The 25,417-nt window shown below is 36.1% G+C and overlaps 1 protein-coding gene across 3 annotated transcripts in view; it reads left to right on the plus strand.

The window, feature by feature from the left end:
- Positions 1–25,417, plus strand: part of Eip74EF (Ecdysone-induced protein E74) — a 1,140,187-nt gene that overhangs the window by 609,886 nt on the left and 504,884 nt on the right. For all 3 annotated transcript variants that reach the window (XM_069821505.1, XM_069821504.1, XM_069821506.1), the window contains one exon: positions 8,298–8,423. In XM_069821505.1, coding sequence (XP_069677606.1) covers positions 8,298–8,423 — 126 coding nt within the window. The remainder of the gene's footprint in view (positions 1–8,297; positions 8,424–25,417) is intronic.

Genomic DNA, 25,417 nt, shown 5'->3' on the forward strand with positions numbered 1-25,417 from the left:
ATGTATTATACTATTTTATAATATAATTTATTATATGTAAAACATAAATTCATGAGAAAAACGGCGCAATACACACTTTGGAATAGAAAACGAAATACAGAAATTTTGGAAGAATTGAACATCCAACCTATATTAAATTTTCTTCAGATCTATAGAATTAATTGGAAACAGCATGTTGAGAAAATTCCAACAGAAAGATGGCCAAAGGGAGTGCTACATTACCGCCCTTCAGGATAATGATCTGTTGGAAGACCATTAAAAAGATGGCATGAAACCATTGAGATCGCAACAGACCGAAGATGATGATGATGATGATGATGATGATGATGATGATGAAGCATAAAAATTATTTTGATGGCTAGTTTATCACTCAGGAATAGGGAAAAGCTGTTAATTTGAATTTATTGGAAGCAAAACCATTACTGGATTATGCAACAACAAGGTAGACGATGTTTGGATTCTGTGTCTCAACTCTGTTATTCAGTTATTATCCAGGAACTCTAGCAGGTACTCGATTACACTAACCTCTAGCACTTGAAAGTGGAACTAAACGCCGATGGAGCGCATTTGCACGGAAAAACAGACCAGGAAAATTTGCTCAGTGTCCATTCTATATAATCCCTATTCGCTGGTGACTATTTGGTTTTCATTACAAAATCTTTGTATAGACACAAAAACTTCATAGGAAATCGTCCGTACCCCTCTGAAACCCGGTTACTAATTTGCTGTTTAGCATTGTTGAAATAAAATATGAAGAACAATGACTTTTTTTTCTGTAGGGAGTCATTGAACAAGAGAAACCAAAAGTGAATGGATGTGAAATGGGAAGGATATACACATGGATAATCTGGACCTTCAACTGTCATACAATATTATGATGTAATGTAAATCTATGCAAATCTACGAGTGACTGAAATTTTACAAACAGCATGAGATGAACTGAGCCGGTGGATGCATATAAGTGACAGATTATAGAACGATATTTAAGTTAATTGAAACTATTCAAATTTCTAAGCATGATCTATTGCATCTTAGTGGTTTCGCGTTTATGATTGAGCTTTTCTTTTGTTTACTTCCTCACAAAAACACATTTTTCATAATCAAAGCTCTTTATTTAGTACTTCTCGAATATTTCAAGGCAATCCGTATACACTTGTTAGTAGTAGAACAAATAAAATATATGTTGTCATAACTTTGAGATGGTTCTAAATTGCAGATTACTATCATTTAAAGACCAAAGGTTATTATGGGTTCTGTACTTTATAGTCTAAACACTGCAAAATATTGCAGAAAGAACTTCTTTGTACAGTTTTTCATAACACCGTGTCCAGTAGAAAAAAAATTAAAAAAAACCTTAAAATAGATCTTGAAGATACTATTTCCAAAATTACATCTTCCATATAAAGCAAAATTAGATATACCAGTACATAACAGCCAAATACGAGAGTTGTTCAATAATGAGTAATCCAGTTCCCCCTCCCCATTGGTTACAATGCAATTCTCCAGTCTTTCTTCAAGCCAGACTTGAAAGACGTGCTAGTATAATTCTTAATAGACCTTTAGAATCGTTTCTGTAGTCTTCACTACTTGTTCTAAAGATTAAAAGAGACCTGAACGAGGCTGAGGGACACATTTCACATTTATTTCAGTAAGATACTCAACTTTGACCCTATTAATGAGCGGATGTGCTCTATAAGATTGAAAGAAAGGTTCTTCAATACTACAATAGTTTCTGTACATGCACCTACCGAAGATAAGGATGAGACAAGCAAGAATAACTTTTATGACCAACTAGATAGAGTATGTCAGCAAATCCCTAAATATGACGTTGTTATTATCATGGGAGATTTAAATGCTAAAATTGGCAAAGATTATAAGGCTGCTAACATTGGTAAACATACCCTTCATGATATTACAAATGATAATGGTGAAAGATTATGTGATTTTGCGATAACTAGAGACTTTGTAGTATCCAGTACCATGTTTCCACATAAGAACATACATCTGCAAACATGGACGTCACCTGATGGTAATACAACTAATCAAATTGACCATGTGTTGGTCAGTAAAAGACATGCATCAGATATATTGGATGTTCGATCATTAAGAGGAGCAGACTGTGATTCTGATCACTTTTTGATAAGAGTCAAGTATAGACAGAGAATGTGTCTATTAACCTCGCACCCTAATAAGAGATGCATTAAATTTGACATCGGACGACTAAAGGACAAAGTAATAGCAGATGATTATCGAAGATCCATTGAAAATAAAATGGGCGAAAAAACAATGGAAGACATGGACATAGAACAGAAATGGGTTTTTATCAAGCAAACGATATGTAATACAGCAACCGAAGTACTTTCAACAGTTCAAAAACAAAATAGAAACCAATGGTTTGACAAGGAATGCCAAGAAGCAATTAAGTCAAGAAATGCTTATAGACTTAAAATGATGCAAAAGCGAACTAGAGCAGCAGAAGAAGAATATAAAACTGCACGGAGAGCCACAAAGAATATATGTAAAAAGAAAAAGAAAGAGCTAGAGGAAAGTATACTTTATGAATTAGATGAAAACTTTGGGAGGAACGAGAGTAGAAAATTTTTTGAAAGTGTTCGAAACATTAAAACAGGTTTCCAACCAAGAACTACTATGTGTAAAAATAAAGAAGGAACCCTTGTTGCCGGAGAACAAGAAATACTAAAATTATGGGTAGATCATTTTAATGATTTGTTAAACGAGGCCAGGGAAGATAAACCCACATCAAATTTGATCTATTTTGGACCTGATCCTCTTGTTCCCCCTCCAACTATCTTCATGGTAAATGATGTAATTAGAAGGATGAAGAATAACCGAGCCCCAGGAGAAGATTCTATTAACATGGAATTAATAAAACATGGTGGCAGAGCTTTATGGAAACATATCTATAATTTGATTCTTGATATTTGGCAGCTTGAACAAATGCCTAATGATTGGAATGTAGCCATTATATGTCCTATACACAAAAAAGGCAGTAAATTGGAATGTAATAACTATAGAGGAATCTCACTTTTAAATGTCACCTATAAAATTTTTACCAATATTTTATCTAAATATATTGAACCATACGCTGAATCAGCTCTTGGCGATTACCAATGTGGCTTTCGTAAAGGAAGATCCACGACTGATCAGGTTTTTTCCTTACGTATGATTTTAGAGAAATTTTATGAATTTAATTTACCGTTACACCAGTTGTATATTGATTTTAAACAAGCATTTGATACAGTAAATAGGAATTATATATTTGATGCAATGGCAGAATTTGGAATCCCTAGAAAGTTAATTGCCTTAACCAAGATGACCTTAATGAATACACAAAATAAAGCTAAAATACAGAAGAAATTATCAGAAAAGTTCATAACTCATAATGGAATTAGACAGGGTGACTCCTTATCAACACTCTTATTTAATATTGGTCTAGAGCGAGTTATTAGAAAGACTGCCATTAATCCAGGGGGAACCATATTTAATAGAATGTTTCAATACTTTGCTTTTGCTGATGATGTAGCTGTATTTGCACGGAATGTGTCATCCTTAGATGATGTCCTCAAACAGATACATAATGAGACAAATGCTTCAAATTTAAATATTAACAGAACAAAGACAAAGTATATGAATAACATAACCACGAGAGACAATACTGTAAAAACTGTTGTCTTAAATGAGGTTACTTTTGAGAAAGTGTCAAGGTTCCGATATCTCGGCTCGATAGTCACCGAGGATAACAACATATTAACTGAGATCAAGGATAAAATAGCCATTGGCAATCGAAGCCTCAGAGCATTAGATAAAATTATAAGAACCAGATATATCTCCAAAAAAATGAAGGTGAGGATTTATAAAACAATTATTAAACCTACAGTGACTTTTGGAAGCGAAACCTGGACTCTACCTGAACGAGCAATAACCATCTTAAATACGTGGGAAAGGAAAATTTTAAGAAAAATTTATGGCCCTATTTATGATAAGGGAGAGTGGAGAATTAGGACCAATTCTGAACTACAAAAACTATATAAAGATTCAAGTATTGTCACTGATATAAAAATTAGACGGCTGGAGTGGCTGGGCCACATTATCAGAATGGACAATAATAATATTCCTAAAAGATTACTAGATGCCACGCTAAGTGGTAAAAGAAGAGCAGGAAGACCTAAACTACGATGGTTGGATGATGTTCAGGATGATATAGTTAAAGCAGGAATTAAGAGATGGAGACATAGAGCCCTAGAGAGGGAAGATTGGGTGGCAATTCTTAAGGAGGTCAAGGCTAAACTAAAAGGGCTGTATGACCACAGATGATGATGATGATGATGATATTCCATGACTGCATTTGTAATGTGGGACCGTACATCATCATGGTGCAGCATTCACCCACTTGCATTGAGATGTGGTGGTTTTCACCTGACATGATTGTTCAAGGTCTTTCGTAGTATTGTCCTGTCATAGTGGAGTGTGTGTTTGGTAGAACTGTTCCTTGAATGTCAAAATATGATATGATCATGACCTTTCCTGCAGATTCCACCACTTTGGCTTTCTTTAGTGCTGATGGTAATGGAAACTTCCACCCAAAACTTTGTTGCTTGGTCTCAGAGCGAAAATGATGCAGCCAAGTTTCATCTCCATTTATGATCTTCGAAAGATACTCTTCACCTTCCTTCTCTAACGTACTTTCAAGCACAACACAAACCTACACGCAAAGCACCATATATACTTATAAGCGCTAATCTCGTTTGGGAGCAAGCACTCTATGTACAGTTGTTCTTTTGCTGGTATATGGCTGGCACCTAATGAAATATTCAGGATCTCTGACAGCTTTCTTAATGTTATTTATCTGTCCTCCCTCACAATTGCAGGTGCAGTGTTAATGTTTACGTCCGTGAGAGCTAAGGTTCGAGCATATTTGAATATTTTGAACTACCTACGAGCAATAACCATCTTAAATACGTGGGAAAGGAAAATTTTAAGAAAAATTTATGGCCCTATTTATGATAAGGGAGAGTGGAGAATTAGGACTATAGCCTACTACTATAGGATAGATCAGATTCCTCACAAGCCTTCTGTAACACGATTTCTAAGATACAAGAAAAATTTTAGAGCAGTGTATTATGCTTCACGTATCAACTTCATACTCCATTGTGCCATAGGTAAAATTAAACATGCCTCAAATTGATAGTCTGTCACAGGTTAAAACCGGAAATAAACTGAATGATATCATTATTAGCCTATGTGATAGATGAATTAACAATATAACACAACATTTAAATTTTAAATTCAAAACTGTGTGCATTAAAAAATCATTACCACTCATTATTGAACTGCTTGCATATATTTTCCAACAAAAATCTTAACACTGGTACAGTAGTCTAAAACAGTGGTATTCAGTGTTTGGTATTCATAGGGATACGTATCCCACTGACTAGGTATGTAAAAATGCTGACATATATTTTATTTTTTTTATATTTGTTGATAATTATTGCATTTTACATATTTTCTTTTTACAATATCAACTCTTGTTTTTCCTTGTTTCAATAGGGATGCCAACTTTCTGTTAGCTGATTCCTGGACATCAAATTTTACATTTGAGACTAAATGGAAATACTGACACGAAATAACCATACAAGTGTATATACTGATCATCAATTATAATATTTAATAGCCCCCACAACCACAACACAGCACAATGGAAATTTGAAACACTAGATAGGCAATATTAACTTTTTAATGAAAAATCATCGTTAATTGCTGTATTATATCTTTTCACGTTTTGCTGCAGAAATGATACTAGGATTGTCCTTAAGAAACTGAACAATTTCAGAACATGATACTTCAAAATTAACTTTTACTTACAACTCTGCCTTGATCAGATTTTCAGACAGTTTGTTTCAGTTATCTATCTAGATGTGACCAAGTAAACTGGAAATTCTTTCACAGAAGAATTATAAATGTTACAAATTTCAGTAATCATAGCATATCCACAGACTGTTCATCAGAAGCATTATATTCATACACACTTCTTAAGATACAGAGACCATCATATAGGCTATCCAATTAAATGTGAAGGGCCGGCAGGACCAGAGAGATTAGTGTGAGAATAAACCATATCATATATCCAACTGAATATCCAGCTGGTCCAGACAACACGAAATCTCAATTCCTGGACATTTCGATGTCCAGGATAGGATCAAAATGTTGCCTGGACCAAAAGTCTTTTTTCTGGACTTTTCAGACGGTTGGCAACCCTATGTTTCAATAAAATTTCACGTAATTCTTTACCATTATTATTGCATCAATAACTACTGTATATATAATAGGGTGTATCGAAAAAAAACTTTTCTTGAAAAATGAAGGTGGCTAGTGCGGAAAACTTGCTATTTGTGGCAGAAAGAACGTAGAAAAAAAGAAAATAGTAATTCGAAAATATACTGTGTCTCCGCATCAGCTCTAAAGTTTTGCGAGCTTAATGCTCTATGTCTGTTTTCAAATTTTGTTTCGTAGTGCAACTCTTCGCCTATTTCTTTAAATTTACACTCAAAAATAACCCAGGGCTCACTACGAGGAGGTGGCTGCACTTCCAGCCCCATCCCTCCACGCACCCTTAGTAGTATACTCCGGTTGATTTACGCTGCATACTCAGACTTTCCGGGTCCGGGCACTTACAAGAGCATATATCAAACAATTTTCGACCTTTATTAATAAAAGCCTTTTCATGCGCCCTTGAGGTTAGTCCACTTCGTTAGTGCGATTTCAGAATATTCTGATATTTACTATGATACTATTTCATCTTTTCCACTACTCTACGATTGCTGATGGTAGGAAGGCTTGCTGTTTTTCAAACCTCGATAAGTCTGTCGGCAGTAACATGAGCAATGTCTTTTACTGAAAGGTGTTTTCCACCTAGTTCGTTTGTCTTTAACTGTCTGATCCAAAGAAAATGTGTTATCACATCTTTATAGGTTGGAATTTGCAACTCTCTTATCGGTCCTGGTATATCGAACAAAGGACTCAGCAGTACTGCGAATACAGAATTATTTTTCCCACTCACGACAGTACGATGCATAAGAACTATTGCATGTACCACTAAATCACTGATATGATACACGATTTCACAGGAACAACAGCGATACAAACCTGGCCAGCATAGCCTACGAAATACGACTGCAGGGCAGATTCTACCCTGACTGCCATCATCCCTCTCCTCTCTCACTCCACAAGAAGATACTGGTGCCAGATATTTCTCTTCTTGTACTATCTTTGCTAACTTCTAAAAGATCTGGTTATCGAGGGGCAGCTGTATAGTATGCAGACTGTCGTTATAATAATTTTTACAAGATGCGTTATAAATTCGAATCTTCAGTATTGATGCGGAGACACAAGATATTGATTAAATTTAATTTTCTTTCTCCTGCAGTCTTTCTGCCACAAGTCGCAACTTTTCCGCACTAGCCACCTTCATTTTTTTTTTCAAAAAAAAAATTTCAATAAACCCTAATGTGTAATAATAATAATAATAATAATAATAATAATAATAATAATAATAATAATAATTATTATTATTATTATTATTATTATTATTATTATTATTATTATTATTATTTCGCATACAACATCAATCATAGTCTTTTATTATTTCTATATAACTGCATGGAGTTTTGGGGTACGAAGGTAAAAACAAAAATTGGCATTTTAGAGGGACACCAGCAAAAAATATTGAATACCACTGGTCTAAAAGATATTATTTGGTTTCTTATTGCGTAACTAAAACTAATTACACTCTAATAATGATGATGATGATGATGATGATGATGATAAAATTCTACTACCACTATTACATTTTTTCTTCTACTACTTTCCTTGCCTTTTTCCTCCTGAAGGGAAGTAATTAAGCCACTATGATTAGTTATTCAATCCCTATTTTGCACCTCTCTGTATTGCGCAGATTAAAATCTCATAGTTATAAATGTAATGGACGATATTAATTTCTCAGAATACTGTCTTTTCTAGTACCATAATTCCTTCAATAACTCTTTCCCTATTTATTCATCATCATCATCATCATCATCATCATCATCCCTACAATTATGGAGCAAACATTAATGAAATAATGAAGCCTAGTTGCCTAATGATTGCCATGTGTTTTCTGTGCAGTCCTCCCCATAGGAACTGTGTTGCGGTGAAATATGGGTTCATCTGTTAAGCAGAAAACAACGTTTGGCCATTTAACCGATTAATGCATAATAGTGGCATAAATTTAATCGTTTCAGAGAAACTAGCTGCGCCTCCCCCGCTGACGTCATCAGCGCCCACTCCTGCCGCCGTGACAACGACGCCATTCATCGCCGGACGCGCCACTATCAAGACGGAGTGCCTCGCCCCGGACAGCAGTAAAGGTAGGCAGCCCGCTCTACGCGCATCCTCTTCACAGGAATTCAAATACAGTAATACAAATACAGTGACAGTAACGTTAATGGCGGAATTAAGAACAAATACACAAATATTGTCTATAACGGCAGAAGAATTTAAATTTTTAGGGCGTAAGGTTGGAGGATTTCATTCTCTTGTTCCATAATTTTCTTGAGTTTATCGTCTCTAAGAATTCGTAAAATAATATTATGATGTGAAAAGAAAAGTAGATTTCGTATATCTTGTTCTTGTATTTTATCTACATGTTCCCATCTTCGTCTTCTTTTGCTCCTTCTCCGTCATGTCCTTCTCTTCCTTTCTTGTTCTCTTCTTCTTCTTCTTCAAGTTATTTCTCTTGTCCTCCCCCCCCCTTTCTCGCTGACCTGTACTTTTAGGCTTATGAAGCCTTTATCATGGTATGTTTCACGACAGTTGATACTTCTTGTTTTTTTTCCGTCGTTTTTCAGTAGCTTTGTAAATCAATGCTAATTTCGGCAGTCTGATGTGCTGCATTCTTTCGGCGTGACATTTACTGCTTTTCTGGTTAATTGAAATCCTTCGTACGATGTTGCGTGCATTTAATTTCACCGTTTATTCTGGTTCATCTGGTGATTCAGTCTTATATAAGCGAAAATACTTTGCGTTTTCAGCGTTCTTAGATCGAAAAAGTGTTCTTGAGATTAGTTCAATCTTTCGTTCGTCCATTGATGTCTTTCTCTCTGTGCAATGGCGATTCCTCCATGAAGGATATGAGGATGATCTTACAGTTTAATTTCGTGCCTCTGAGGATAGAAAACATTTTAATTACAGATTTTGATTTTTAATGCGTCCCGACGTAATAATTTTCTTCAAACTTCCACTTTCTGTCGTGAGTTGTCGCCACTACACATCTCAGACCTTAGAAATACTTTCAGAGGAACCATCCAAATATCTTACAGCAAACGGGTTTTTCTAGCAGTGAAGTTAAGGACAGGGGAGGGTGCGGAGGGCAGGGTGTGGCTTAATTTGAACCGCGTTTGAGGATGTGACCGTATATCCTAATACTACGACCCTTCTTTCTGGGTGGTGGAGACCTTGTCAGAGACTACAATACGAATTTTCAAGTACCCTTGCAGCCTTCTTAAATGCAGTTCATTGGTCATTTTAAAAGATCATAATAAACGAAATAATAAATGATTTAAAATGATATAATATAAAAATAAATTGAATAAAAACCAAAATTACATAAAAATAAATATAATAAGCTATAATAAAACACAAGAATTAACAGGACTTTCAGATGACAGGACTGCCGAAAGAATATCTGAAGTTATATTTGATCATTTATTGTTAGAAGAATTTAACTTTAGCAAGAAATTAATTTCGTATGCTCTATTATTATTATTATTATTATTATTATTATTATTATTATTATTATTATTATTATTATTATTATTATTATTATTGTTATTAGTTTCTGTCTTGGTCATCAGTCATCAATCTCATATCCTACATACAAAAACTATCACGAGTCGCCACTGCTGTGTACAACCATTTCGCTGAAGTTATTGGACAGATTATGTTGTTAGTCAATATTTATGATATTTTATATCAAGTTTTCAGCAAAATAACAGAATATTATGTGCACGAAATTAAACGCAACTATTTTCTTTTATTTGTCTTTGTGTTATAAAGCATAAAGTGATGTCCCAATAATTTTATTTCCGGACAGTCATTAATACCAAGAGGATGGCGCTTGAATAGGCCTAGTTGTGACACATTTAATCTTTTTCCAAAAGCTTTGTAGTATAAAGGAAAATTTTATATCTTACCTAGAAGTACTTTCGTTCTTGGAATAAAATACAGTTCAACATAATGCATGTTTAATGTAGTTTCCATTGCGGCAGATAGCCTCTTCAAGGCGAGTGGATATCTTCCTGACGACTTTCCGGCACAGGTTTATGTTAATCTCGCAGCGAAACCACTGTTCGGGCATGAATTTCCATAACAGATTGAGATCTTAAAGGGAAGAGTTTCTCAAAGAGTCTCAAAAAAAATCGCAAGGATTTAAATAGGACTTAACTGAGATCCAAAGAATCAGTCTTTATGGCGCTGTGGGTAACTAAAGGACGTCACACGATCACCACATAGGTCAATTTATCTCAGACAATCAACCATTCGTACGCCACCCAAACTAAATTTAAAAGAACTGTTAAGAAAAGAAAATCTTTTTTTAAAATGTAAGGACATGTATTTAACTTCTATACACGAATAATTAATACAAAGCAGTTTATGGCGTAGTTCAAGAATAGCTGTAGTTCTGTCAGAATGAGAGATTGTGTTAAGCAGCCTACATTTTTGGACTCTTCATGTAAACGGGTAATCTAGATATTATCTTACAATGACTTCCTACACGTCACTCTATGCGACTAAGGTTTCTGCAGATTGACTGATTATATGTAATAACAATTACAAATGTATGATATTTATATTGTAGTACACTTTATTTTCATTTCTAGCAATTTTTGGAAATTAATAGCCTATTGTCAATAGAAATGAACGTAATAGAATATGAACATCAAATAGCTGATTCAGAATGACGACCATGTAATATTTCAGAGTAGTTTTCAGTAATTTTCGAGATATATTAAGGATAATGACGGAAATATAGGACGAGAAATCTGATACTTTGTCACTAAAATCAAACACAGGATCTTTCCCTAATACGAACATGACACGTTACAAAGCAACTGGGCAGCTTCATTGTTTAAAGTTTCTATTAGCCAGAGAGTTCTGTTGCAAAGTAAATTTATATCGCATTTAATTAAGGGAGAATCGTGTTATAAAGGGATTAAGAGTTGAAATTAAGTTTCACGTAGGGTTCATGTTTATCTTTAATACACCTCTCCTTACAATGAGCGAGCTCTCGACATCGGATCTTGACTCATGGCGTACTCTAGCAGCAGTTCGTGTAATTAAATGCTCAGCTGTTCTCTTGCGGTATCTAGCGGTAGAAATTGGAAATCCAACGTTAACAAAGCATTCTCTTCGCGATATTACGACACTATACTTTTGTTTTTTCCTGCCAAAAGCTCAAAATATTGCATAGTCATAAAAGTTAGTTTATATTTATATATGTTTTCAACATATAGTCGTCTTTGAATAGGAAACACAACCACCACATATGTAATTATAATTGTTAATAGTAAAAATAATGGAATTTCGAAAGTAATGTGTAAATGAAAACAAATTTTATTGCAGTCTTGTGTACAAGTAAAAACACAACATTTCAAAGACTAGACTTGTTTTCTTAATCAGTCAAGGGGAAAAGTAAAATGCACATACTAACGGCATGTCATGTATCCATAATATTTTAAAGATGTTCTGCCATAATGATATTATTATTATTATTATTATTATTATTATTATCTACTCTATGATTAATAGAAATATAATAGAAAAAATTAATTATAGGCCTAAATCAGTAGTGTCAGAGTTGTAAGCTCCGAAACCGGTTGTAGTGCTAGAGACGTCCAGTCAGAGCGTGAACTTGCTTATGTCTGTGGAAGCACCGGAGCTTGCAACGAGTTATAGTGGAGCGCTCCGCTCCGTTTAGGCTGTGTCTGACAACGCTAGCCTAAATTATAAAACACAAAAAAATTACTGATTTTGTTTTCGGTTCTAAATACAAATAAGACTCTAATGTCAATGTTTTATTAGGCTCATATTTCTCATATTAGGCTTATGTTTTTACCTAGAGTCGTCATGGAAACTTCCGGTTCCATTGTTGCGCTATTTTTCTCCTGTTGACAATGCATAACTGTTTCCTTAAATGCTGAATGCTGCAATAATATGGCATTGGCAGCATAATGGATTTAACCGTTCGCAGTTAAACTTTTAATATCTCCGAAACTATTATTTGCCTACTGTATGTACTTCTTAAAATGTGTTGCAGTTCGTTTCATGTTTGTTATAGTTGCTTATAGCGCAAGTGGTGCGATCTGTGCATTCTTAACTTGGTCACTAACCAGCGGAAGTCGTAAAAGTTTCTTCTTGTGCACCAGACGTTCCGAAATAGCTTTTAGTAGTGCGTCTGATCTGCGTAACTGCGAATTGTGCGCCTCCCTGTCGCGTTACCTCATTCGGAAGAGCCAAACGCAACGCATTGAACATTGCAGTAATTTTTATCTTCTTTTTTACTTTCTCCCTTCATTTACACGTCCTATGTAAACATAGAGAATTAAAACCGAGAAAAGTGTAAAATTGCACACATTTTACACAGTAACAAATAAACACAGTCTATTTGTAATTCATTCAAGATTTTTCTCGAAAGGGGCCCGGAGTTGAATCCTTGCAAGATTATATGAGGTTAATGGTGGACAAGCGCTTTTGAGGCAGATTAATATTAGAGTACTTCGATTTTTCCTGCTATTCTGCTTCCATCATTGTTCCATTATTGCTATGTCATTGTATAATCCAGTCAGAATAACATATATTATACTTGAGAAGGAAATTTATAGGTATATGTATTATGATAATAATAATAATAATAATAATAATAATAATAATAATAATATAGTTTATTATATTTATATAGTTTATTATTATTATTATTATTATTATTATTATTATTATTATTATTATTATTATTATTATTACTGTTATGTATTCTTCGTCCAACTCATATGTTCCTCTCAAGCTGCCTATCAGACACAATTTTGTTCTATGACGTCATATTATTCTATAGTTCCATCCTGTAGAGGCATATTCTTTAAAATACGGTCACTTTTATCCATGCCAAGTACTCAGTTGTCTGTCTTTGTTTTATTCTTCGAACAGGATCTCTCATAAATAAAGTCGTCATTTTTGCAAAGCTTTACTAGCTGCCACGGTGGTTTAGTGGCTAGAGCGCTGGACTTTTAATCTTGTGGACCCGGGTTCTATCTCCGGCGTACTTCCGGCAAACACGTGTTCGAAGTTAACAGGGGTTTTCTCCGGGATCCTCGGTTCCCTTGTGACATCCCAACAAATCTCAATCATCAAGCTTAGATGAGCCTCCTATGGCGCAACTTGGGAATGACTTGGTCGGTAAATTGGCCTACACAAGTGGCTTCATGTGGGTGAATGACGAGCAGTTAAGTACCCGCCATTAGTAACAAAAAAAAATCTTAGAATGTACCGTGACTGTCTTCTTCCGGAGCCAAAATTTAGAATCATTCTGTGATACACGTAGCAAAAGATTTTTACCGTGTCGGATCTCTTGATTTTTGTGAAGTATCTGACAGGAAGCAGCAAAATAATGATTTCTCGATTTAAAACCAATACCATTGTTGAATGATTGTATTTTCGCCGCAGCAGAATTCAGCTCCTTTTCGATTTTCTCTTTCTTCTTAGACAGCAGGGGCGTATTTTGCGGACTACCGGGGCTACCGCCGGTAGCCCAAGGAAATTACAAAAGAAAAAGTTTATAATATAACATAATGTAATAATTTTGTATTATTAGTTTTACCATAGTAATTAAAATTAAAGTAATTGTTAGATTAAATGCGCTCTCTGCTCTCGAAAAGAAACAAGTTGTCAAGGAGGCATCACTGGAGAAACCGCTTGCTACGTGAGGTAGCCTGTGACCGTTTCGTTTACGCTGTCCTTCGCACAACTGCCCGTCCCCCCGCTCCCTCCTGTTTCCATCGTGCACTGTAGGCGGGCGAGTTGCCGCTCTCATGATCGGTTTCTTCGCAGGCGCGAAGCAGCAATATGCTTAGTACGCTAGCAATTGAATGTGATTGTGTTCTTGCAGTGCATTATTTTAAATCTGTGATTTGTTCGAGTGTCTAAGAGTTATATTAATTGTGAATTATTAAGTTTTTAATTTCCCAATTAAGTGATATTGTGAAAAATATGGCAGAACAAGTTTCTGGAGAGGTTTGTGTTGAAAATGACTGTGTAATAGAAGGTTTATTAAAAGTGCCTTTTAACCGTCGTACATAACAACGAGGAAGTTGAAATTGTGAAAATGGAAACACCAACTCCTGAGTTAAATTTGTCCATGGACGTAAAAGAAAAACAGCGAGAGTACACACGCCATTTCACTTCAACATCATATGGTAAGTGGAATTGGTTGTGTGGTACTTCTAAACTGTCTAAACTATTTTGCTGGCCATGTTTGTTATTTAGCCGCGAAACTAATGTGTGGTCAAAAGAGGGGTTTTCTAATATGAACTCCCTTCGAACGGCAGTCCTAGAATACGACAAATCAAAAGCTCATATTTGTAGTAGCATGAACTTTGCAAACTTTGGGAAGACAAGAATTGATTTACAGCGAGATAAGCGAAAAGCTCTACACATCAACCGACACAATGCGCTTGTGAAAAAAAAAAAAATCGGGAGATTTTACTGCATCTTATTAACGCAGTCTGCTTTCTAGGAAAACAAGAATTGGCTTTTCGGGGTCATAACGAGAGTGTGGAATCAGACAATATAGGAAATTATATTGAATATTTAAGTTCCTTAAGTGAATTTGACCATTTACTGGCCAATCATCTTGAGAGTTCAACAGTATTTCGTGGTACTTCTCTCGCAATTCAAAATGACTTAATATTTGCTATAAGTGGGGTTATGATAAAGAACATAAAGCCTTTTGTGGCCATTGTTGTTGATGAAACAAGTGACTGCTCTAATCAGAGTCAATTGTCCACTGTTTTAAGATACGTCGACAGTACTGCCAATGTTCAAGAACGGTTTATAGGATTCACAAATGTCAGTTCGGACAAAACTGGTGCTGCTTTGTTTCAGCATGTGGAAGGTGTTATAGCAGAATACAATGTCGGCAATAAGTTAATTGCACAGACATACGATGGTGCTTCAGTTATGGCGGGAAATATTAATGGCTTAAAAACAAAAGTTCAAGAAAAGTATCCTCAAGCACTATTTGTCCATTGTTACAGCCATGTTCTCAATTTAGTTTTGCAACAAACTACTTCATCCATTCCAGAATGCCGCATTTTTTTCAAAACACTGTCGGGTTTAGCTGCATTTTTCTCATCATCTCCTAAAAGATCGGAAAACTCAAGGAATTTATGAACAAGAAACTCCCAAAAGTAGCACCAACTAGATGGAATTTTACATCTCGGCTTGTAAATACAGTAAAGGAATACAGAGAAAAACGGACTGCTGTCTTTAAAAATATCATTTGTAATGGTTCTGAAGAAAACTGGGATGATGCTGTAAATGTGCAGGCTCAAGGATATTTTAATTTTTTCACACAGTTTCAGAATATATTTCTTCTTGAAGTCTATGCCAGAGTGTTCGCACATACAGATGTGCTCTACAATATTCTTCAGACAAAAAGTCTAGACATAGCATACTACTTGCAAGAGGTATCAAAGTTAAAAAAAAATACTATATCCGAGTTCAGACGTAGTGGGTTTCCGTCCATATGGAGTAATGTGGAAAATGAAAATTCTTCAGCCAATACAATGGAACCACCATTAAAGCGAAGAAAAGGAGATGATGAATTGAAATACAGGCAGCTGTACTACAGCATACTAGATCGTATGCACATGGAAATTACTGACAGATTTTCTGATTATGGAAAGCTTCAGTTCACACATCTAGAATCTCAAAAATTTTCTGCTTATAGAGAAAACTTCCCGAATGAGGCACTAAACAAATTATTTCAGTCCTATAACAGTCACTTTGATCAAGTACGTTTGAAAAATGAATTAAGTGTAATATATTCAGCAGAAGTCTTTGATTTTTCGAACAAACCTAGCCATGAAATATTATCTGCCATATATGAAAACCAGCTGAACCAAGTTATTCCTGAAGTCCTTAAATTGGCAACATTAATTGTGACAATACCAGCTACGTCAGCATCGGTAGAAAGAACATTTTCTGCGTTGAAGAGAATAAAATCCTACTGTAGATCAACTCATACACAAGAACGTTTATCCGGCTTGGCACTAATATCCATTGAAAAGTCATTTCTACAGAAACTTTGCAAGTGGCCCAACTGTAATTTCAAGGACGAAGTCATCAACGTATTTTCGTCCCAATCAAGACGTCTGGAATTCACATAAATATGTAAGGAATTTTATTATAGGGATTTTAAAATATATTTTGTGTAATAATAGGGTCAGTGGTAGCCCAAACCCTTTACCAGTATACGCCACTGTTAGACAGTAAAGTAAAGTATCTCAAACAGTTCCTAGGGTCGCGGAGATATCTGTCTGTTGACTGTTGTGTTGGGAGGAAATGCAACAAACAATCATCTGTCGCGAACCGCAGAGAAAAACAGAAAGGCAGTTGTGCAGAGCAAGGTCAGGCTCTTCAACAAATTTAGAAAGAAAACAAAGAAAGAAATTCGCTGATGAGTTGTGGATTGTTAGACTTGCAATGTTGCCAACATTCTCGGAGACCATTCCAACGTACATTGTAGTTGCACACCGCAGACTCTTTTGAGTGCTAGAATACAGTATGTTCTAGTATTTTATGTGAAGTAATCATAATTAAGGAAGAAAGATACGAACAAATAACGGAAATGGGGAAAATTAGATTAGAGATCTTAACAATTGGACGTAGATTTAGTTGTCAATGAATTACCTTAAACTAATAATTATTGTTATGAAATATTTAATAAATAATTTATTATAATTAATATAAAATACACGAGTTTGTAAATAAAACCGAAGTGATGGCGTTTAATGGTTTAATTCCTAGATGATCCAAAATAGAGATGGACAAAAACATAATTAAATATAGTAATAGTTTTTATTACCTTGAATATAATAATATGTCTTAACTAGAAATAAATAGATACGTATGTAAAATACTCTTATGAAATATCAGTATGTGTGGAACAGTTACGAGAAATATAAATAAAATGACGAGAAAGCAAACAAACGAAATGTTTTTTACGTACACACACAATAATAGGGCTTACTTTCTCTTCAGCTATAGCGATAGATCTTTTCGGTCGCGGTGCTAGGGCTGTTATAGCCCTTCCCTTCTTAAAATTCCTTTTCAACTATCCCTTAAAAGACATTTAAATTACCAATGTTTACTGCAGGCTAACAAGTAACTCCTTGTTGCTATGCAACCTATTTTACAGATTACAGATAGTTGATTTTATAACATTATTTACAAAGGTTTTTGCAGGCTAGGAGGCAAAACTTATGCAATTGCGTACTTGGAACTCGTCTCTCTCTCTCTCTCTCTCTCTCTCTCTCTCTATCTCTCGTTTTGTATCTCTCGGACACGCCGATCCCTCTCTAAACTCATGTCACATTCATTCAATCCTCTATGGCTCTGCAGTCATTGAAATTTCATATAATTCTAGTTACCATCAGTAGATGGCAGGGCGGTGGCTTTTTCTAACTAGAATGAAATAATATGATGCAGCAACGCAGTAGCTTCTGGCACAAGGTGTGGATAACCAGGGTTCGATTCCAGGAAGAAGTACAGGGTGTTTAGTCTCAGTGGTAATAGATCTAAATCGAACAACAGAATATTCGAGGGAATTTGGTGTTTTATTCTCAAAGTCGACAACTTCCTTTCTTGCCTTTTCACAATATATTCTCGTACGCTGAGATAGGTCACAATAGTTTCCTTCATAAGAATCCTTCATTTGCCGATGCTATATAGCTCTTGCAGTTAAAATGATTGTTTAAATTAACTTATTCAGTTTTTCTGTTAAATACAGCCATGGTATGTAATGTGATGATAGATTAAAAGATGTGATGGTAGAATCTTAGCGTCTTAATCTTGTGTTTCTCAGCCTTTTTGATGATGATCCCCTCCCTTTTCATCACATAACTGCAATGCGGTTTCTTGGCTAAAGTGTAGAATAGAATGTGGAACATAGTAATGTGAAATATGGTATCAATTAAAAAACAAACAATTTAATTGTTTTAATTTAACGCAAAATAGTTGGATGTTTAAATTTTCATAGAAAAACTTTAAAATTATTATTATTATTATTATTATTATTATTATTATTATTATTATTATTATTATTATTATTACTATTATTTTGTTCTTGCCCCCCCCCACTAAGTGCTCTTCGGAACCCCCAGAGGGCCGCTGCTCCCCGGTTGAGAATCACTGGTTTAAGGCATTATGCCTAGGACTTGCGTTACGGAATTTGCGCTGATTCGAGTCCTCATGGAAGAAAACATTTTCTTATGAAATTTTAGCCCGTGATTGGGACCGGTGTTCACCCAGCATCGTGATGAATTTGAAAGCTACGCTAGGTAGCGCAATCCGGTTTCGAAAACCAGCTTTACGGCTGAAAGGATCATGCTGACCATCGATACCTCCATTCTAGTTAGATGAACGTTCATCTCTGCGGAGATATGTGGACGTGAGGTCAGCAGCCGGATAATCGGTCTTGGCTCTTCATGGGCCGTTGCACCACGGATTATTGTTGTTGTTATTATTATTATTGTTATTATTATTATTATTATTATTATTATTATTATTATTATTGTTATTACATAATAGATTAATAATAATTAAGATAGGCTCAGTAGACGAATGAACAAGCAGCTGCAAGTATGCAAACGTTAAGCCACCATTTTTCGCATTGCATGCAAGCGATGGTCGTGGGTCCGAATCCCATCTGGAGCAAGTCAGTGTTGAATCCTATGCTGTCTTAGGCAGATGTCTGCGTCGTAGTGACCTTATGTGGGAATCGTGTCATGTGACTCTAATTTCAGATCTGTAATATCACAACAATATGGGCTAAGGACCCTGGCAAGAGTATAAAGAACTCTCGATACATACAGATAAACAGACACGTGATTTGCAAAACTCAGAAACATAGTAGTTTAAACGCGTTCAGTTTGTAATGCAGTGTTATGCATCTAGGGCTATATAACACCAATCTATTAAGTTCACTGCCATAACGGTAGCAGTTTCCCTTTCGTCCGTATTGTTCGATGGCCTTGCATAAAAATCCGTTGTTATGCACGCCTCTCATAGTAACGAGCTTTATGTACTACGTTTCGTTGTAGTACCTCTTATCTGTCCAATAAAAATAAAACTGTGCAACTTTCTCATTGTACGATACACAGAGAAATTAATTTAATGTTGCAAGGAAACTGTGTCACGAAAATCCGCGTTTTTACAATCCCTGATACGGAAAAGTTGTTTCCGGAATAATTTTATAAAGAACCTGTTATACCTATGCCTGTCTGTCTATAAGTCCACCGTTTGACCTTACCTTTCCGTTTGTAAATTACAATGTTTGTTCCGAATTTTACTAGTCGGCGATTTATGCTTATATTCAAAGCTTGAGAATCAGTTAATTCCGAAAAATTGCTATAATTTATTTTAAACATTTTTAACTTATAGTACGAAATTAGGATTTGTTGAAAATAGGATGCTTTAGTTTATTTTCCTTCTTGCGTGATCCTAGACAATAGTAGGGATTATAGCTCAAATGTTGCCAAAAATATCTCTTAAAATAAAACTTCTTTAGGAGGGTAAGCTACAAACCGAACGCTACGAAACAAAATTCTGTGACGGACGTTTTAATGTTGGTAGGGGTAAATTTTTGCTAGTTTTTATTAATTTAAACAAATAATGCATGAAAGGCCAAATTGGATATTTTATCACATTCCTGTTATTTTATTGCAAAACTCGATAAATGCAATAACTATAGTAATTTTATATACACGATTTCATCAGCAACTCGTAATATAAGGGTTGAAAAGTTACATAAGTTATATAATATACAAGTTTAAGATATTATTAAAATATTATATGTAACCTGTATATATATTGCAAATTCAATTAAGGATTGTATTTTTCTGGGTGAGTACATTTTTTCATTTAATAACATAAACAAGTCGTTAATATTTTCGTAGTTTTGTAGGGGTCTCCTAAATTTTATGTGCCATTTAATACTAGTGGTAATATAACTTTTATGAACTTGCACACTTGTAAATTACATTACATTTTTGTGCTAAATTGTGTTAGAATATCTACATTTTTATACATTTTGTTATGAAGTTTATGGCTCAGCAGAAATAAAGTACCGTCAACGCGGGCTACTTGGACCCCTAAGGTGTTACTTGAACCCAGAAGAAAAAAATGATTACTTACCGTTGGAGTAACTTAGGTGAAAATATCTGTACAGATAAAAGTTTGCAGAGAAAAAACCCACAACTTTCGACACCAAACTGTTATTTTACATCAACGAAAACATTTTTTTCTTCTGGGTTCAAGTAACACCTTAAGGGTTAAAGTAGCCCGCGTTGACGGTATGCATTTTGCTACTTACGAAGGTGTTAGCATTGCATTTACGAAGTGTGCCTTGGATGCACTGAGTAGTTTCATTGTTGTAAATACAGATAAGTTGAAATGCAGAACTGTTTGAAGGTCGCAATTCAAACATCTAGAGTGATTCGGATATAAAAAAGGAAGACAAAATATTCTTACGTGATAAACTAAAGAATTTCAAGAGGAAATTAGATCTCCAGCCTGTCACTCGTCCCCGCAAGCTGATGTTTCAAATTAGTCGCCTTCTTCCCCCTCCTCTTCTTCGGATATTACCAAAAGACCAGCACTTCCGAAGATACGTAATTTCATTTTTATTTTCCTTTGGTAGTTCTTTCAAACTGGAAATTAATGGGTCAGAAGTCAACAATAACCTGCTAAAGAGGTCCAAATTGTCGTCTCGTTTTGAAATTCTTTGAATAAAACTTTCTCGAAATTTTGTCACATCTTAGTTTCTAGACTCAATGGCCTCTTCTAATAATTCTGCAACCGGTAAAATAACTGAGCTGCCTGCACAATTACAGATTCATGAACAAGAGTTTTATGTACTGTGGCTGGCATACTCTACAGTATTGATATTTTGAACAATTTCTATGTACTTACTATCATTGATAACACTTTTCAAAAGAAGAAGTAGAAGAAATGTCTGTAAACTTTAACTAAATTTCTTGTTGTAACCAGTCTGAATTTTTACGAAGACAGGCTACATGGTTTCGCTGCGGTGACTAATTTTATTCTAACGCTGATAATATTTAAGAAAAAACCACATTCTTATTACACTGTCTAGGGATTTTGTGCTATGACTGTCAAAATTTAATTCACATTTGTTCTTTATACGAGGCGCATCCAGAAAGTAAGTTTCCCGATTTTTTCCCCTTGAAAGTAAACTTAATTAGCCGTGTCAATTGCGCATGCGTAACAGATCTATGACGTATCAATCATATGCCAGCCGAACAGGTCCCGCCTGGTGCCAGTAGCGTGGCAGCAGTGGTCCGAAATGGAAGTTCTTATTCCTTCTCACGCCGCCGCATTGCGCCAATTGATATTCATCGCCAGCTCTGTCAGGTCTAGGGGCCGAACATCATGAGTAAGCAGATGGTGCGTCGCTGGTGTAGGCAGTTTTCCGAAGGTCGTCAAAGTGTCCATGATGAAGAGCGCAGTGGGCGACCGTCCCTCATCAATGGTGATCGTGTTGAGCTGGTGCGGCAGTGCATCATGGAGAACCGTCGCTTCACGATTACGGAGCTGAGCAGCCATTTTCCGCAAATATCGCGATCCTTGTTGCATGAGATTGTCACTAAGCACCTGCTGTTCAAAAAAGTGTGTGCCGGGTGGGTGCCGAAAAACCTGACACCCGAACAAAAAATGCAACGTTTAGGAGCAGCACTGACATTTCTGCAACGGTATCACGATGACGGCGACGAGTTCCTCGACAGGATCGTCACGGGCGATGAGACTTGGATTTCACACTTCACCCCGGAAACCAAGCAGCAGTCAATGCATTGGCGGCATAGTGGATCTCCGGTCAGGACGAAATTCAAACGGACGCTGTCTGTACGGAAAGTGATGTGCACGGTGTTCTGGGACAGGAAGGGCATTCTGCTCATTGACTTCCTTCCAAGAGGTGAAACAGTGAACGCTGACCGTTACTGTGAAACACTGCGAAAATTGCGACGTGCCATTCAAAACAAGAGGCGTGGAATGCTTACTGCAGGTGTTGTGCTCCTCCATGACAGTGCTCGTCCACATACGGCTCGGCGCACAGCAGCTGTTTTGACGGAATTTGGCTGGGAGTTGTTTGATCTCCCACCCTACAGTCCTGATCTTGCTCCCAGCGATTTTCACGTTTTCTTGCACCTCAAGAAATTCCTGTCCTCCGGTAAGCGTTTTGGCAACGACGAAGAGCTAAAGACGTCTGTCACACGCTGGTTCCATTCACAGGCGGCAGAGTTCTACGACAGAGGGATACAAAAGTTGATCCCACGATACAAGTGTCTCAATTCTGATGGTGGCTATGTTGAAAAATAGCTGAAACATTGCTGTACCTGTTGCCAATAAATGTTTCCTGAAAGTGTGTTCTTTTTTTTAAATAGGGAAACTTACTTTCTGGATGCGCCTCATATATTGCACAACATATTCTTCTTCTTCTTCTTCTACTTCTTCTTCTTCTTCTTCTTCTTCTTCTTCTTCTTCTTCTTCTTCTTCTTCAATTTTCTGGTAAATTTCTTCGCAACTAACACGTAAATTTATTTTTACACACTACATTAAACAATGACCTGATACCAACAAAAGTCCTCTGGATACAGAAAAAATCAAAGGCCTTTGTTGTTTAATTCCAACAAATCACTTCTCAGTCTTTAAGTAATCGAACATAACTCTCAGTAAGTGCGTATGGCGCGACACGTGTTGACGGACCAGGCGCATGGATATGATTTAAAGGTCGTAATTCGCAGTGTTGCGGGGTGTTGCAGATGAAACCTTCAGTGACAAACTTATAAATATCTACTATACATACGTAAGTTTCATGGTGTACACTTCTGCACTTTTTTTTAAATTCTAAAACAATTTTGTTCCCCCCCCCCCAAACACGAGTAATAAAAACTGAATTTATTATCAGTACTTAGAAACAAGAAACACTGAAAATTGTAATTGTTCCTAATATATGGGTATAAGACCATAACACATCCACAAAAAATATATTTAGCATATTACTTTGCATGATTAAGTCAGACACAGTGTTCAGAAATCACTTACAAAAATACACAATTAATCAGGAAAGATTTGTGTCATTTTTGCCCGTAAGTATTGGCTAGAAATTTTTAGATATTCTTCGAAAAACACTTGGTCTTATCAGAATGTCTGCTGAGGATTATGTTTGAGGTAATTTTGTGTTTCTAATATGAAGTTCGAAATATGACTTTTGTCCGCGTTTTTAGCGATTCTGACCACTGTCACTATGGGGTGTAGCTCAGTCGGCTAAGGCGCTTGCCTGTTGATCCAGATTTGCGTTTGGACGCGGGTTCGATCCCCGCTTGGGCTGATTATCTAGTTGAGTTTTTTCAGAGGTTTTCCCCAACCATAATCCAAATGTCAGGTAATCTATGGCGAATTCTCGGCCTCATCTCGCCAAATACCATCTCGCTATCACCAATCCCATCGACGCTAAATAACCTAGTAGTTGATACAGCGTCGTTAATTAACCAAGTAAAAAAAAGTATGCTACTTGTGGACAGTCTTGCGAAACTTGTTGCCTACATACAGGAGGACTGTCATCAAGACTTGCCCATTACTTGTTTCTGGTACTGTATAAAGCCAAGGTTGTGCGAGTTTTCATCGTGTTCACCCTGTTTTCCGTCGTCATTCCACCAACACTCTTTACAATTTCCCCTTCATTATCATCTCTTTCTTGAAAAATTGAGCATCGCCTGTGTTTGCATGATTCCGAATCGACCGTCCGCGGTTTGTCCAGATGGTAGTGGTGTAGAAGAAGCACAGGAGCTCCCCTGCATGAGGGGACGTGACGACTCTTGTAGATCTGTGAGATACGGCCGACCACCATCGGAGGTATGCTATAACTTACGGATTTAATAGCTGGTGGGGAATGCGTAGTTTGGCGGATGATGGATGGATCGTGCTTAGCCGTGCAGCACAGTCGGAACGCAACTCATTCCATGACGGGTGCTGCAAATTCCTGTTTGTACTGAATTGCTGAGATATTCCCCATTTTCCGCCCGAAAAGTACCTCTATACCCAAGTCTCGGTAATCAACAATGCATCCTAGATTGAAATCAAAGCTGTTAAAGGACATGAAAATGCTCTGCGAAACATTTTTGGCAGAAATTAATGTGAAGTTCACCGTGTATGTTGATTGAGAATGTTCAAACATTCTTTCGTTCTTTTTTATTGTGTGACTACGGACTACAAACATTGTGCAGGAACTATTGTTGAACTCTGTAATGTCTCTGCTGCAGTAGACGAACCAGTATGGCACAGGAAGTGCAAGTTTAATTGCCTGTGCCCACATTGTTCAGACACGTGTGCGGGGTGTAAAGAAAGCAAATCGACTCCCGGGTTGTACTCCGCGCTACGTGAGAAGGGTTTTACGGCTCTTGAGTCCAGACCCTGTCGAATCGTAGCGACAGTTAGCACTGTTAGAGTTAAACTCTGCTGCATATTTAGATTCCGGAAGAACTCATTAAGCCTACCTTTATTTTCTAAAATGTAATATCGATGTAGGCCTATCTCTTTTTAAATAATAAACCTGATAGGATAGAATTTTATAGTTGCCTATAGACCTACTTTTGTCTTGTGGTTCAATAATGCTACTTTCTTACACATTAAGAGTAATGTCATACATGCACAACATAATTTCACTGTTTCTTAAAATTTAAATCTATTTTCAAATAGTATATATATATATATATATATATATATATATATATATATATCTGTGTGTGTGTGTGTGTTTATAAGTATAGAGTTTATTTGACAAATTATAATATTTCACAAGGTGGAGTATTTTCAGCGAACTATTATTAAAATGTGATCAAACTTAATGAAGTGGATCAAATAAGTATTCAAAGTACTAAATATCCTATTAAATTTTCGTTGTTGTTTATTTATGCAATTATAAGTTTATTGCCAGAAAAATATAATACAAAGAAATAGTAAATACTGTATACAAAATTCTAGCACTCACTTGAAAGAGAACGATCTCGAGTTC

This window comes from Periplaneta americana, chromosome 3, assembly GCF_040183065.1.
Source record: "Periplaneta americana isolate PAMFEO1 chromosome 3, P.americana_PAMFEO1_priV1, whole genome shotgun sequence".
Taxonomy (NCBI): Eukaryota; Metazoa; Arthropoda; class Insecta; order Blattodea; family Blattidae; genus Periplaneta; species Periplaneta americana.